General features: G+C 35.9%; 1 protein-coding gene across 9 annotated transcripts in view; it reads right to left on the bottom strand.

Moving 5' to 3' along the window:
* Positions 1 to 17,898, bottom strand: part of LOC110651233 (uncharacterized) — a 36,740-nt gene that overhangs the window by 7,226 nt on the left and 11,616 nt on the right. For 5 of the 9 annotated variants that reach the window (XM_021806504.2, XM_021806521.2, XM_058144392.1 and 2 more), the window contains one exon: positions 16,444 to 16,691. The exons of the other annotated variants lie outside the window; for them this stretch is intronic. In XM_021806504.2, coding sequence (XP_021662196.1) covers positions 16,444 to 16,691 — 248 coding nt within the window. The remainder of the gene's footprint in view (positions 1 to 16,443; positions 16,692 to 17,898) is intronic. 9 annotated transcript variants of the gene reach the window in all.

Raw genomic sequence — 17,898 nt, 5'->3', positions numbered from 1 at the left:
TACCCAATGCTAGACACTCGAACTTTCTCAAAAACTATCCATTCAGAGTTCTTTGGTAACATAGACCTGGCAGAACAATAGAAGGGGCAAGATTTTTTTGATATGAAGTGTTGTTCTTTGAAAAGGAAAGATCTTGAGTTCCACTATCAGCGCATGTCCCAGCTATTTTATAGGCTCAATGGACTGGATGATATTAATCTCAAACGCATGTATATTGCCTCTCTCCCCGATCAAATATAGTCTGATTTGTATCGAACAATTCAAGCAACTGCCAGGGAATCAACACAGATCTCTATTACAGAAATTCACTAGATGACCCTATGACAAACTATGTAAGCATAGAAAGTTGTTCAAAGAAATCATAAACAAGACCAACTCTTTGCAAAAAGCCTACAACAAATCCCATCTTCAGATTAAATGCAAAGAAAAAGCCTTTGCTTGCAAAAATAAGAAGAAATTTCATCAGAAGAAGTATATGCACAAGCCAAAGAAAGGCCCCAAAAAGAAAGCCTTTCCATTCTTCAAAAAGAAACCCGTTCGAGGCAAAACAAAATCAAACAGATGTTTTATCTATGGAAAGAAAGGCCATTTCTCTAAATTATGTCCTCAAAATCCAAAGAATGCAGCAAAAATGATTCAACAAATTCATCAAAGCACTCATTTAAATTTGGAAGACGCAGATATTGAATCCCTATTCTCAGAGCAAGATGAAGCTGACAAAGAAACTATCTTTGCTCTTGAGATTGCTGAACCAGAATCTACGTCATCCGATGATACTTGTAGAAAGAGATGATTCTCCTTAATTTCAATTAATCTGTATATGGGTATATATATACAATTGATTCCTATAATTGTGTTCTACTAATTAGGAAGAAATCCTAAATAAGAAATCCTAAATAGGAATACAGAATACAGAATATACAAAGAAATAATATAGCGATTGACTTTCCATAACACTCCCCCTCAAGTTGGAGCATAGATGTTAATCATGCCCAACTTGTTACAAATGTAGTCAATCCTAGCTCCATTCAGAGCTTTTGTAAAAATATCTCCTAACTGCTCTCCAGTTTTCAAGTGTCCTGTTGAGATGATCTGTTGTTGAATCTTTTCACGAACAAAGTGACAATCAATCTCAATATGTTTGGTCCACTCATGAAATACCGGATTAGAAGCAATATGAAGAGCAGCTTGATTATCACACCAGAATTTCGCAGGCAGGGAGGTCTTAAAAACTATTTCATCTAGTAATTGAAGTATCCACATTACCTCACATACTGATTGTGCCATGGCTCTGTATTCGGATTCAGCACTAGATCGAGAAACTACACTCTGCTTCTTGCTTCTCCAAGACACCAAATTTCCTCCAACAAAAACGCAATATCTAGTAGTTGACCTCCTGTCAACCTTAGATCCAGCCCAGTCGGTATCTGAAAAACATTCAACATTCAAATGTCTATGATTACCATATAACAGACCTCTTCCTGGAGCGCCCTTCAAATAAACACAAGATTTGTCCCAAGGCTTCCCAATGAGCAACAGTTGGGGAAAACATAAACTGACTTACCACACTAACGGCATAAGCAATGTCAGGACGAGTGACTGTAAGGTAGTTCAATTTTCCTACCAATCTCCTGTACCTCTCTGGATCTTCAAACAACTTACTATCCCCTGCTAACAGTTGTAAATTTGGAGTCATTGGTGCACTACAAGGCTTAACACTTAATTTTCATGTCTCTATCAATAAATCGAGGACATATTTTCTTTGAAACAAGAAAATACCCTTTTTACTTCTCATAACTTCAATACCCAAGAAACACTTTAACAATCCCAAGTCTTTGGTTTGAAACTGGGCTTGGATGAAGGTTTTAAGAGATAAAATACCTGCAGAGTCACTCCCAGTGATGACAATGTCATCCATATAGACTACCAGGAGAATTAGACCAGCCTCAGATTGCCTATAAAATACTAAGTGATCACACTTACTCTTTTGCATACCAAATTCCTGTACTGCTTCACTGAATCTCCCAAACCAGGCCCTAGGACTTTGTTTCAAGCCGTAAAGAGACTCTCGAAGCCTACAAACTTTACCCAACTCCCCCTGAGCAACAAACCCAGGTGGTTGCTCCATATACACCTCCTCCTAAAAATCACCATGAAGGAAAGCATTCTTGATATCCAATTGGTGCAGGGGCCAATCATATGTAGCTGCTAAAGAAATAAACAAGCGAACAGAAGTAAGTTTAGCTACAGGAGAAAAAGTGTCAGAGTAGTTAACCCCATATGTCTGAGCATATCCTTTTGCTACAAGGCGTGCTTTTAATCTAGCCACAGAACCATCAGGATTTACCTTTACTGTAAATACCCATTTGCAACAAATAGCTTTCTTACCAGTGGGCAAAGACAACAGTTCCCATATACCATTAGCATCTAAAGCCTCCATTTCCTCTTTCATAGCAGCACACCAGCTAGGATGAGACAGCGCCTCACCAACAGTATTAGGGATAGGAACAGAGTCTAAAGAAGTAACAAAACACCGAGAACAAGAAAACGATTATAAAAAACAAAAGAAGAGATAGGGTAAGTACATGAACGTTTACCTTTACGAAGAGCAATGGGTAAGTCTAGATCAGAATCATAATCAGTATGAGGTACAGGATCTCCCAACGAAGTAGCTGGTGGAGGATCTGAGTCAAGAATCTCCAATTTCCTGGAATAAACATGAACAACGGAAGGTCGAGTAGGTCTAGAGACAGAAAGATCCGGCTGTGGGAGAGGACTAGACATTGGTTGGACAGTATATATTAAGAGATCATCCTCCTCCCCCTGACTCTCATACACAGATGATGGAGGAAAAAATGGAGTTGACTCAAAAAATGTGACATTTGCAGAAACAAGATAAGGATTAAGAGTAGGAGAGAAACAGCGATACCCTTTTTGGAGCCCGGAGTACCCAAGGAAGACATATTTGAGAGACTTTGGATCCAATTTAGTAATCTGTGGACGAACATCACGCACAAAACAGGTACAACCAAAAATACGGGATTCAACAGGGAACAAAGATTTTGTAGGGATCAAAGCAGTATAAAGAATATCCCCATTAAGGACAGAAGACGGCATACGATTGATCAAAAAACATGCCGTTGAAACTGCATCCGCCCAAAAGTGTTTAGGAACTTTCATCTGAAAAAGAAGAACACGAGTTACCTCAAGAAAATGCTAATATTTTCTTTCGGCCACGCCATTTTGGGATGGGGTATCCACACAGGAAGACTGATGAAGAATGCCATTTTATGTCATATAAGACTGAAATTGTGCTGAAAAATATTCTTTGGCATTGTCACTTCTTAATATGCGCACGTAAATATTAAATTGAGTTTTAATTTCATTACAAAAGGCACAAAAGATAGAAAACAACTCAGAACGATTCTTCATTAAATATAACCAGGTAACACGAGAGTAATCATCAATAAAAGTAACAAAAAAACGAAATCCAATTTTAGAAGTAACAGAACAAGGACCCTAAACATTAGAATGAACTAACTCAAAAGGAGATAAAGCCCGTTTATTGACTCTAGACACAGAAGGCAAACAATGATGTTTTGCAAACTGACACGACTCACATTCTAGCACTGATAAAGACTGAAACTGAGGACACAGCTTCTTCATGGTAGACAAAGAAAGATGGCCCAATCTACAATGAGCTTCAAGAGGTGTTAAGGTACTGGAGCAAACAAACGACCGCGGTACATGATTTTCCAGAATGTAGAGACCACCTGACTCACGTCCTCTACCAATAATCTACTTCATCGTAAGATCCTAAAACAAACACTGGTCAGGAAAAAAGGAAATAGAACAATTTAAGGTACGAGTAAGTTTACTAACAGAAAGTAGATTAAAAGAGAATTTTGGTAAACACAAAACAGATGACAAAGAAATTGACGAAGTCGGATTCGCAATTCCAGAACCCATGACACAAGAAGTAGAACCATCAGCTAAAGTAACCATAGAGGAAGTGAGATTAGACTGAAAAGCAGATAAAAGACTAGAATTATCTGTCATGTGACCTGTCGCACCAGAATCAATAACCCATTTGGATGAGTAAGACACAAGGCATGTAGTGGATTTACCTAACTCGTGATCGCGATGTGATGAAAGCGGTAGGCTTTAGAGATGCGATCTTTGGGAAAACTGTGCAAAATCCTCTGCAGATACCAAAATAGTTTTCTCAGAGGAAGATACTGTAGAATCCTCTGCTGCCATATTTGCCATCTGTGATTGCTGATTTTTCCTTTGAAGTTGTGGACAATTATATTTTGTATGGTCAGGCTCATGGCAATAATAACAAATGACTCCTCTTGAGTCCTGATTAGTACTAGCCTCTCCATTACGTTGATTACTTCTGTTGCCTGTAATTCCTCCTCTACTTCCTCTTCTATTACCCTGTTGTCCATTTGGATTACGGCTAATTAGAGCACTATTGGCACGTTGTGAAGATTGGGTACTTTCTGTATGAAAGACCCGTGTGAACGTTTCATGCAAAGAGGAAATCTCAGAACTGGAGAGAATCTGAGATTTAGCAGTCTCATACTGTGAAGAAAGGCCTGCAAGAAAACTCATAACAGCCAGTTGCTCCCGTTGGACTGCTGAACTTTCACATCAGGACTAAAAGGCAACAATACATTAAGTTCCTAATATACCCATTTAAAATCCATAAAATAAGTCATGAGAGACTTATCCTCTTTCTCAGCACGGTAGAATGCCTTACAAACATCATAAATACGTGAGATATTCCCTTTACCAGAATACAAAAAATCTAAGTAATCCATCAATTCCTTAACAAATTCACAGTGATTAATTAAACTAATTACCTCACTGTAAATCAAGTTCCGAAGCTGCAAAAACAACCGAGCATCCTCTCTTAGCCAAGTTTGTCGTGTATCATCAGTAGGTGGATCTTTAGTAAGGTGATCATCCTTATCAATGCTACGCAAATAGACCCTAACAGTCTTACTTCACTCCAGATAATTTGAACCATTAAGTTTGTGTTCCGTGATCTTAGTCATCACCGGAATCACATTAGAAATAATATTCTTATTGTCTGCCATTTGTTGAGACAAAGAAAACTAATCGAAACGCTAATCCAAAGTGTTTACAGCAGCAAAATAACCCAAAATCACAAATCAAACAAATACCAAAATAGGATCTGAGAGCCAAACCTAAGAAGTCCTTTAATGGTGTTCTAGATCAGGCAACAGCACACAGTGGTGGAATGAGGGGGTTGAGGCGACGCCGGCGATGTTGATCGGAGTTGAAACAGCCGATCGGTGGCCAAGGTCTCTCTTGAGCTGGGTGGTGAGAACAAATAGTCACCCTAGATAGATGACCTGCTCTGATACCATGTAGAAAGAGATTATTCTCCTTAATTTCAATTAATCTGTACATGGGTATATATATACAATTGATTCCTATAATTGTGTTCTACTAAGTAGGAAGAAATCCTAAATAAGAAATCCTAAATAGGAATACAGAATACAGAATATACAAAGAAATAATATAGTGATTGACTTTCCATAACAATACTGATACGGATGTCTTTGATATAAAACTTCTAAATATTCATGCTGCTTCTTTATGCTCTTCAACTCAGCTAGCTATTCCAATTCCTTTAATCCAGGTTCATGTTCTTCCATCAAAATATGAACGACCTATTTTTGTCATTGGATTCATTGATACTAGCGCTCATAAGAGCATGATGAACCCTACAGTACTTCCTGAGGAAGCGTGGATTTCTCATTCTGAATACTTTCGTGCGGCAGATGGAAAGGTATTCAGGACTGATCTTATTACAAAAAAACCCATTGAAATACAGTTTTTTCCTAATTGTATTATCTGGACAAAGGTAATCGACACAGACCTCCCTAACAAAGACTTACTAAGTCGTTTTAATGTATACCTGCAAGCTCAAAAGCTTCAAATTCTACCCACCGGGATAAAATATAAAAGGTTTTTTAAATCTTTTACCACAATTCAAAAGATGTTCTCACTCTCTGTAGCTCCTCCAGACTTTCAGAAATATAGAGATCTTTTAATGCTTTCTTGTGCAGACTCTCATGCAGATTTTTCTCATCCTACACCATTATGGAAAAATGAAAAGTTCTTTATTAAGCTTTCCTTTAAGCTTAATGAAGACATCAATCTCACAAAGACAACACATCCTGTAATGACTCCTTCAGAACTCTCTTTGGCTCAACAGGAATGCCAGCAGCTCCTCCAACAAGGCCTCATTGAACCCACAAACTCAACATGGGCATGTTAGGCCTTTTATGTAGAAAAAAGATTAGAAAAAATCAGGGGAAAGAAAAGGCTCGTGATTGATTATAAGCCTTTAAATCATTTTTTGAAGGATGACAAATTTTCTCTACCCAAAATCAACTCCTTGTTCACTCATCTCCATGAGGCTCACATCTTTTCAAAGTTTGATATTAAAGCAGGATTTTGACAATTGGATATCACTCCAGAAGATCGGTATAAAACAGCTTTTTGTATTCCAAATGCCCAGTACTAGTAGACAGTTATGCCATTTGGGCTTAAGGTGACTCGTTCCCTATTTCAAAAGGCCATGATTTGGATTTTTGAACCCATCCTACATAGTGCCTTGATCTATATTAATGACATCCTGCTATTCTCAAAAAGCGTCTCAGCCCATAAGAAACTTCTGACTCAGTTCCAAAGTCTAGTCCAGGAGTATGGGATCATGTTATCTGAAAAGAAGTCACTTGGCCCAAACCAACATTAAATTTCTGGGGGTGCAATTTGAAGATGAAAAGTACCATCCTGGATCCCACATTGCTCAGGAGTTATTAAAATTTTCAGATAAGGATTTAACTACCAAACAAATGCTGATACACTTCCAGATACACTTCCCTCCCGTAAAAAATGCTGAAAAAAACAAGCCTCTCCTTGGAGCACTGCACAAACGACAGTTGTCCCAACACTGAAAAAAATTACACAAAATCCACCTCACTTAAAAATTACTAGCCCAAGAAAAAGGATCCTACATACTGATGCTAATGATGAATATTGGGGAGCTATTCCTCTTGAAAAATATAAGGAAAACGACATATCTCTAGTTATGCTAGCGGACAATTCAAAGACTCTGAAAAGCTTTACCATACAGTCTTCAAAGAAATCCTGGCAATCAAAAATGGAATTAAAAAATTTGAATTCCATGTCATAGGGCACTGCTTTTTGATTATCATGAACAACTCATCCTTTCCCAAGGTACTAGACTTTAAAAACAAGAGTCTTCCGAAACCATATCTTTTGAGATTAAAAAATTGGTTTTCCAACTACGAATTTACTATCCAGCATATAAAAGGAGACCTCAACCTGGTTCCAGATCTCTTCACCAGACCACCTTCTATCCAACTTCTAGCTTCTCTTTACTCAATTCCTCTCATTTTTATGGGTAGCTCCTCCAAGCCCTTCAGCTCTAAAACTCCTCCATTTTTAATCCCTGCACTAAAAAGTTTTCCACCAGGATGCAATGCATCAATGACACTCAACCAAATCATTGAATTTGCAAAAAATAACCTATTTCATTTCGAAAACCTTCCAATGTTCTCAAACAAAAGCAAGAGACACTCTATGTTCCGACCAGATGCTTCATTCCTCACCGCCTATTGTCTAGACCTCCAAGAAGATTTACTCTTTGAAGAAATTTGGTTTTTATGTTGCATGGTTACACTGTACGCCATCGCTTTTAAAGTTCCTACCCTAGGGCTCTACAATTTCCTTAGATATGAAAAATCAACAAAGCCTGATATGGCGGTTCTATAAATGGTTTGCCCCTACTTCAACATGGCCTAGAAGATTAAAGACAGCCAGTGAGAACCATAATCTCCACTGTAAGCCTTTACCAGAAGTCATAGCAGCCTTCTGTCTGTTCATCTTACACAGGCCTTTTTTAAGGATTCAGAAGGATTATTATGGACTCAAAACCAATTCTATGAATAGAAGACCTATTCCAAAACTGTCAGGACAGGACAAAGCCTTACACTGTGAAAAAAAATTACTGCACATCTCTGTGAAATTAACAACTATAAGCCCAAGGCCCAGATAATGACTTCCACTTCTATCGGACCAAAAGCCCAACCAGAAAAAGTTGCAAATTTTCTTCCTGATTATACTAATTCAATCTGGTAAGATTCTCAGGACCCCACCACACGGCAGAAAAAGAAGAAACTAATAAGAGTACATCTGTTCCTGAATAGAAAAACAATCCATGTCCCTAGTACAAGAGCCTGTATGACAAAAAATATGATTCTGATGACTCAGACTATTATAATTATAATCAAAGTACAAGTTCTAACTCCATGTGAATTGACAGCAGACTGTCCCCCTGAAGCTGGAGAAAAATATACATCTACATAATTAATTTTAGTCAGATGAGTTATTTGTCTTCATGTAGGACTTTGTTAGGTATGAGTCATGTACCCACCTAACTAGTTCTTATCTTGTTAGATGTACTTACCTAACTATTAGGTAAATATGTATTTGTATATGAAAGTGGTTGTAATAGTTCTAGCTCCCCTCCTATATAAAGGGAGCTTTAGTTTCATTTGTGGTAAGACTTACCAAGAAATAACATTCTAGCTTCTTTGTCTTATGACTTTCTGAATTTCTCCCTCTCCTGAAAGTTAAAAATTTTATCTTATTCATATAATCCTCTACTAAGGCATGAGTATGCTCTACAGTTGTCACTTTTAAGTAGATCCTGCGTATTAGAAAATGCTAGTTCACTAATCCATTGCTACGGTCCTCCAAATATAGTTTTGTATAATAATACAAAAGAGCAAAACCTTGAGATTTGTTTGGCCATGATGTCTTATTGTATCTCGACACTGCATAAGTATTATTATGCTTAACTCATGTTTGGGGGCTCCCAACTAGACATGGTATAGTTTTATTATTAAATCAAAAGTAACCGAACCAAAAACAAACAAATTTTAGGAATTACTAACCGATGACTAAATCAAACATGCCCCTATCAAAATAACCGAATTTCCTCGGTTCGATTCAGTTCAGTTATTAGGTTATAACCAAATAATGCACACTCCTATCCCTATCACCCAAGAATCCGGATTATCTTGTCATTTCCTTGTATATATGATTTTCTGTACATTCCTTGCCTTATATTCATCTTAATTATAGGAATAATTACATAATTACAGGGATTCTTTTTAGGAACATTTTTTGTATCAAAACCATATCATTCTTCAATAATAATCATAGTTAAATACCATTGTTTTCTTTTCTTTCTTACACCCCAAAACCAAACCCAAAACCCTCTCCCTCTCCCTCTCCCTCTCTCAAACATTACCCAACTAAAAGAAGCTCAGCAAGAAGAATGAGAGAAGCAAGATAAAAGTTTATCGCATCAAGCACATGGTTGATAATGAGATGTTGGAAGACCAATATCAATAAAACCAGCATTTAGTTCAGCCTACCGAATTACATTAAGGAAATAGGTTAAAAATAATCCCTAGAGAAACAACTATATAACCAATGATAATTAAATGAGCTTCAAAATTCAGGATCATAGTTTTGGCGCATGGCACACTAAAGTGCAAAGGGCCCTAGGAAGGCAAAGGCGCATGCTTGAGACAATATAATATGTAACACTGAAATAAACAAGCAACAATATTTTTGCAATCCAAATAAAATTTAAAAAAAATTAAAAAAAAAAAAACTATTCTAAATATTAATGTCTTAAAAATATTCTACATTCCAAATTCTAACCAGAAACGACATCCAAATAAAACTAGAGATACTAATAAGCACTCAATAGCTTTATATGTCCCTCCCTATGTAGCTTTTTTCATAAAAGTTACAAATAACATTATTTGTATGGGGAGGATTCAATATGCTTACATATTTCCATCCGGGACCTTTTTACCATTAGCACTTTTAGAAGTGCTAGAAATTTGACATCCATATCTTATGCCATCAGATAGGGGTGAGCGCTATTCGGTTTAAACTGAAAAACCGAACCAAACCACCTTAATTCGGTAATTTGATTTAATTTTTTATATAATTCGGTTCGGTTCGGTTTTGTATTTTAAAAATTTTGGTTATTTCGGTTTGATTCGATTTTAAAAAAAATTATCGATTTAAACCGAACTGAATAATATTTTTTATTTTTAAATTAATTTATTTTATAAAAAATTTATGAATTATATGTAATTTTATACATATAAATTGCTTAATTTCATTAATTAATGATTATTAGGTTCAAACTAAGGTTAAAATCAAATCAAATAACTTAAAAATCAAGTCTAAATTAAAAAATAAGAAAAATTCAGAACCGATCGATTTGAACTGAACCGAACCGAAATAGAATGGCTAGGTTCGGTTTGATTCGATTTTTCAGTTCGGTTTTGATAATTTAATTAAGTTCGGTTCGGTTCAATTCAATTTGAACCGAATGCTCACCCCTACCATCAGACACCAAACAAAAGGTTAGAACACATACACAACCACAAGAATATAAAACAATTTCAAAATTGAATTTCAATACAATTCACACTTTGTTAAAAAGAACATGAAACTGAGTCTGAAACAAAATTAGTGTAAGACTACAAGCTCAATTTCATCAATCAACAATTTAATTCAACATACAATGCAATATGCAACTAAATTAACTAATAGACATAGGCATGGCATAGCATTTTTTTCCTTAGATGTTAAAACAAATTAAAAAGAAAAAACCAGCAGGCTGCAGCAACAATACATGAAGCATCAATCATTCAATTAAATCTTGAAACTTATTCCAGTAAAAATAAATAAATAAATAAATAAAAGAGAGAGAGAAAGAGACAGCAGCAACTCTCTAATTTGGACAGCAACAACTTCTAATTTGAGCATCAGCTTATAAAGGGCCAAGAGACACATGGGAAAAACAAATTGAGACATAATAGTAGAAGCTCAAATAAGGGTTGCCATCAGGTATAAACTACAGTGGAAAGAATTTTTTACCAAGAAAAACGCAAGTGGTGTGGGTGGGGTGGAGGGGAGAGAGAGAGGAGAGCACAACTAGAGAACGAGCAAGGGAAAGATAAGCATGCCCGATTTGATTTTGAAACCCACCACCAGCAATCGATCCTCTGTTATTCTAGATCTTTTTCCCCTTTTTTTTTTTTTCTTTTTTTGTATTCCTTTGGACAGCAGTCAGGGAAGAAGAAACCCTCGTTTCTTTTGTGCTCTCATGTTAAGCGTTGACATGGCGCAGATGAGAGCATATAAGATTAAATAATTTTCTTTTTTCGTTTAATTGAGGATCAAAATATAGCCGAGGGGCGAGGAGCACTTCTAGTGCCCCTTGTGCCTGATCCAAGGCGCCGAGGGCTATATCTGGTATACCTTACACCTCAAGCACGCCTTTAACAACAATGGTTAGGACAAAATTAAAACATGTGGATCACAAACTGTAGTGTTAAGATGCTAGATGATATTCGGATTAAAGACAATGTGAGATGAAAAAGAGGAAAAAGGGCCAGATTATCACAAGTTCACAACTAAGACTCTTTAATGTATCAGAGGAGGGAATTCACTTGACTGATGCATAATAATCAGCTGCAAGGTTTCATCATAAGCCCAAAAAGAGAGTTAAACACAAAGCAGGTATGCAACTAAGGGCCTGTCTCATAGTAGTAACAAGTCCAGACACTGCATGTAGCAGTGTTGTGAAAGGCGCTCGAGGCGCCCTGGCGAGGCACCAGGCGAGGCAAGGCGCCACTCTCACGCCTCGCCTGGCACCGCCTGGGTTCCCTACAAAGAGGCAAGCGCCTTGAAGCAAAGAGGCGAGAGGGGAGAGGCCCCTTGAGGCGACGCCTCTATAATGCAATGGCAATTTTTTTTTTAATTATTTAAAGCCAAATAAAAGAAAAATCCCTAAGCCACCTACCTCAGTCCTCACGAGAAAGGAAGATCGGCACTCTCAAGTCTCAACTGTGGCATTCAGCAGCACTTTCAGGCATCTCTCTCTCTCTCTCTCTCTCTCTCTCTCTCCCTCGATCGCTCTTTCATCTTCTTCTTTTTCTTCTTCTTCTTTTTCTTCTTCCTCCCATATTCCTTGCTGCTGCTGCTACGACCTAGGAAACCCTTTTTTTTTTTCCTTTTCCTCTCCTCCATCTCTAATGCTGCTGTATGGGCATTTCTTCCCTATTCTGTGCTGCAATATGTTTTGCGTACCATTTTTCCCCCCTTTTCCTCTCCTCCTTCCTATCTAATTTTGTTGTATGGGTATTGGGTATGCAGTATCCTTGTTAATTTTCTATTTTGTTCAGTTTTTTTAATTTTTTATTTTAATTGTTAATTTGTTTACTTTTTTTTTCTTTTTAATTCTTAATATTTTGTTGCTAATTTGTTAATTAGTTGGTAATTAGTTGTTTAAATTATATGGGCATTGTTAATTTGTTAATTTATTGTTAATTTTTTTACTTTAACTTTGTTAATTTATTAATTTGTTATTATTCTTGCTACTTTAACTTGATATTCTTATTGATTAGTTATTTAATTTATATGGGTGTTGTTAATTTGTTAATTTATTGTTAATTTGTTTACTTTGTTAATTTGTTAATTTGTTGTCATTCTTATTACTTTAACTTGATATTCTTGTTAATTAGTTATTTAATTTATTGTTTAATTTGTTAATATGTTAGAAGTACACACACACACACACACACACACACACACACACACACACACACAAATATAATTTAGGTAATTTAGACTATGGTGCCTTGCTTCGAAAAGGCCTCGTCTGGCCTCTCGCCTCTCGCCTAAGGCCATAAGGTCCCTTGTCGCCTTAGTGTCGCCTTTCGCTTTGATAACACTGGCATGTAGACAATATCCTTCAATTCAATATGCCTATTTTTGCTGATTCCAACTTCAAACAAAAATAAACACAAATAAAATAGTCAAGCTCATTCACAACCACCTAGCATCACCATCCTCAACTGTTTCACTAAATAAGAAAGGGTCAAAAGCTCATTACAGTGTTTTTAAAACCAAAAAAGAGTTGAATCAGTCTGGTATCCAGTTCAAGGTTCAAATGGTCTGACCGGTTTGATAGGTCTGGTTCAATAACATTTTCAGAAACACTACCTTTTTATGTTTTATATATAAATAAAAGAATGAAAACCTAGCAGCAGCCCTTCCCCCTCCCCTCACCTCCCTTCTCTCATTTCTATCCCTCTATCTCCATCTCCCTTTGCCTCCCCACTTCCTCTATCTCCCTCTCACCTCAAAATCCACAGCTACACGGCTACACCCAGCCTCCTCCATAGAAAATTATTACTACCATGGTGTCTCCCCTTCCTTGACCAAATGCTTCGATGGCTGTAACAACAAGCCAATCTCCTACATGAGTGCTGGTGCAACTGCAATTCTTCCAATTCTCCTTTGCCCATCTTTACAGCTATAGGAGGAGTTGGGAGGTGAAAGAATTTTCTTGAGCAACTCGCCCTTACATCTTTGATTTTGGAAAGGCCTACATGATTTGAATGTAGGCACTATTGTTAAGGCGTGCCTTAGCACAACCTCGGCACCTCCAATGGCAAAAGGCGGGCAACATCATCCAGGCTCACACCTGGTTGCCTATTGTTGTTTTGTAATTGTTGCAAGTCTTTTGGTTTAACACAAATAGAGGTGGGTTTTTCTCTTAACCGTGATTGATAGGGTTTTTTTTGCATCTAAGGACCTATTTGGCATTGCTGTTAAAAAAAACACTTTTTTAAATGCACTAGTTAAAGACTAGTAAAAATAAGTTAAAATTAATTTGATAAATTTTAATCATAAGAATACTAAAATAACAAAATATTTTTTTGTAAACTACTTTATTCAACAGCATCTAAAATGGTATTTTTTTTCTTAAAAAGCAGTTTTGGCCCTCCATCCACAATACCAAACAAGCACTAAATTAGATGACAAGGAAAGAGGCCATGGTTTTCAATTTCTTTGAGTTTCTTCTCCCTCATTTCATGATCACTCCTCTACCCAACCAGTTCCCTCTCTCTCTCTCTCTCTCTCTCTCTCTCTCTCTCTCCCCTCCCTCTTCTTTTTTTGGCCCTTTTACACCAAAACAACATAGTTTTTGCAGCCCAGCTTAGCTTAATCTACTGGCTGAAGGCATATCACTCACCTGGTAAACTCAGATTCGAATCCCCATTTCTCCTCCCCCTATTGGAGGGAAAAGAAAAAAAAAAAAAAGGTTTTTTGTGAAGATGGGTTCTCATGGGTCTAGGCAATTCATCCAGTTTGCTAGTTTTGACCAGTTTTTTGGTTAGTCAACAAAAGATGTTAAAACGTACTGGACTAGTAGAGGAGGTTTACAGTTTGACTAGTTCAACTTTCCAGTCCGGTTTTAAAAACATGCATTACAAGTGGCTATCTTATGAACAGAAACATAAACCAAAAGGGCACAATTATAGAAAGCCCGATTGCATATGCAAATAGGATTCTTGACTTTTGGATGAAGTTAGCTAGGGATAAGAGCTATTCATAATTGAGCAAAAATTTTAAAAAATTAAAAAATCTAACAAAACAAAACTCTTATAGTTATTTTATTAAATTTTGCTACAATAATTTCATATTACATTTTTTTTTTAAAGAGGTTCAATCATTTTTATTGAAAATAAAAATTAAACATCATAAACCAAGACAAAAATCTAAACTTTTTGCAAACAATGTAAACAATTATCACTTTTAATGTTAAAAGCCTTTCATTTTTATGGGTACATTAAATAAATAGTTGATAGCAGAGAATTTTCAACTAAGATTTATAGTCCAAATATTTCTTGTCATAAATCCACCTAAATATCCAATTTCAATCTAAATATATCTGATATTGAGATATGACTTCCACTCTAACACAATTAGAATTATAAGATTATCATCAACATAGAATTAGTTTTCAACTCCAACAAGATTACACATATCCAAATTATTATAAAATACTTGACAAATAATATTACACTTTAAATAGGAACTCAGACCCCGACACCATCCATATTCTCTTTCAACACGAGATTTTAATTTAGTTATCAAAGTGAAACTCTATACACTATGCTAGGAGTCCTCTTAACTCTTTGATTTTGCTACGTCAAATTTCGCAATCACCTATCATCAGTAATTGTTTTTATTTTTTTTTAAATATATAAAGAAAATTATTTCATTCATAAAACTAATAAAAATAAATATGAAAATTTTAAAAATAGAATAATAATTGCAAAGGTGAGAATTTTTTTAAAAATTTTTAAATATAAGTAATTATCAAGTGTCAAAACTTTTTAAAAATGCATTTTAAAAATTTTTATAATAAAAAGATTATATTGTACTTAATTTAGAAATAAAAATAATAGTAAACTTATCAAAAAAATTTGAGTATTAATATTACCATAAAAATTAACAAAAAAATATAAAAGCTCATCCCACTGCACAACTTTGAAGAAGAATAAGAGATTTTTTTAAAAAAAAAAAAGTGTTGTTTATGGCTTTTATTAAATGATTAAAGTGTTGAACAATAATTTATAAGAGCTCATATCTTCATAATGCTATCATCCAACAGTCAACAATTCCTTCCACATATTGGTCGGGCTCTCTGTAGCCCTACCCAAACCAAAATGCTCAAGTTACAATCATTGCAGATATTAACATTCTATATTTCCCAAAAAAAAAAAGAAAAAAGAAAAAAAAAGAACACAACTCCATCCTAAATGCCTTAACTATTCACTGCATCAATTAATAATACAATTCAATGGCAAAGACAGTAGTTAGGGGAGGGAAGTGCTATTTTTGCAGCACTTTTACCACATGAAAGATGAAAGGCTAAGGCTATAAAAGTTGAAAACTAGCAAAGTGGTTCAAGATTGCAAAAACACAGAAAACACAACATGTCATTAGAGGAGTTATTTTGCCCATCAAACCAAGCAAAATCCTTACAATGATAACAATTCAAAAACCAATTTGTTCATTCAGAACAGGCGCACACTATTCCAAACAACAAAAAAGATCACACAATAAAGATCATAAATAATATGCATGAGTTCTTAAAAAAAAAAGCCAGAATTACAATGTCCAATAACTCATGAACAAGCTTAAAATGCAGCTGCATTTTTTTTTGTTCCCTCAAAACTATTGCCTCAAAATTCCATAGGCACATCTTCATAACTTTACTCCTGAATATCTCACAAAGGAAAACAAAGAAACAACCAAGCAGCAGAATTGGTGCCCAAGAACAAATATAACAATTATACATCAAATGACTTGGTTGTAGGTAGCAATAGGACATTCCTATTTGACAAGAAAACAGATACTAACAAGAGAAAACTAGCAATAAGAAAGCGAAAGACTGGAAAACCCATTGACTAATTAAGAACTTACCAGTCTAGTCACCACTTTCTTCCCATGTTCATCCCCATTTTCATAAACTTGTTTGAGTGTTGCAGGAAGAACTTTCCAGAATTCATTAACAAACTCACTACCCTTCCGCCTGCTATTTTGCAAGATGTCATTAGCCAAATATAGAAAAGAGACACGCTGCTCTCTCTGGGATGAGTTGAACAATTTATCCCATATTTCAACAATCTGTCTTGCTTTTTTGCGATGCAAAATACACCATCGCGATAAAGCTAATCCGATGTTAAAGAAACACATGCCATATATATATATATATATATAAGAAAGACAGACTAGATGATCAATGCTATAAAAAGAATTATTAATCATGATCACTAACAAAAACTACCATTCATGGTAGTCCTAACCACTGCTTCAGATCAGATCATTTATACATTAAGTATGACATCCTTAAAGAATTTAAGTACAAGAAAGTTGCAAGACGAAGAAGAAGCTATATGTGAAACACTCAAGATAAAGAAACAAAGATCTGTGCTGCCAATACAGAGGTTAACAGCTTATATGAGCAAAGCTTAAACTACAATAATTCCACAGTTTCCTCTGTACCACCTCACAGTAAAGCAATAGCTCCCAAAAACTAGTACTACGCCACCAACTCTACTCAACTCAACTAAGCCTTTATCCCAAAAATTTGGGATCAGCTATATGAATTCTCTTTCTCCACTCTAAATGATTTTAGGTTAAATCCTCAGAAGTGTGTAATGCTTCTAGGTCATGTTGCACTACTCTCATCCAAGTCAATTTAGGTCTACCCCTTCTTTTCTTTCTATCATCTAACCTAATGTGCTCTACTTGTCTAACTGGAGCCTCCGTATGTCTACGCTTTACATGACCAAACCACCTCAATCTCCCTTCTCTCAACTTATCCTCAATTGGCACCACTCCTTTTATTACGAACTTTATCTAGTTTAATATAGCCACTCATCCGCCTTAACATTCTCATCTCCACAACTCTTATCTTAGACACATACGACTCCTCCAATGCCCAACACTCACTACCATATAACATTGCCGGTCATATGATTGTACGGTAAAATTTTCCTTTTAACTTATTGGTATTCTTGCGATCACATAAAACTCCCGTGGCACGTCTCCACTTCAATCATCTGGCTTTAATCCTATGACTAACATTCTCCTCACATCCCCCATCTACTTGAAGGATTGAAGCCGAGATATTTAAAGTGATTACTTTGGGACAGAACCACTCCACCCAAACTAACTCCTTCTCTATCACCAATTCAGCCTTCACTAAACTAACAATGCATGTATTCTGTCTTTGTTCTACTTAACTTAAAGCCCTTTAACTCTAGAGTACTTCTCCAAAGCTCTAGCTTTCTATTGACTACTTCTCCCGTCTCATCTATCAGAACTATATCATCCGCAAACATCATGCATCAAGGGATACTCTCTTATATGTGT

This window comes from Hevea brasiliensis, chromosome 3 (genome assembly GCF_030052815.1).
Source record: "Hevea brasiliensis isolate MT/VB/25A 57/8 chromosome 3, ASM3005281v1, whole genome shotgun sequence".
In the NCBI taxonomy this organism is placed as follows: domain Eukaryota; kingdom Viridiplantae; phylum Streptophyta; class Magnoliopsida; order Malpighiales; family Euphorbiaceae; genus Hevea; species Hevea brasiliensis.
Note: the sequence above shows the minus strand (reverse complement) of the source record. Positions and strands in the feature narration are given on the sequence as shown.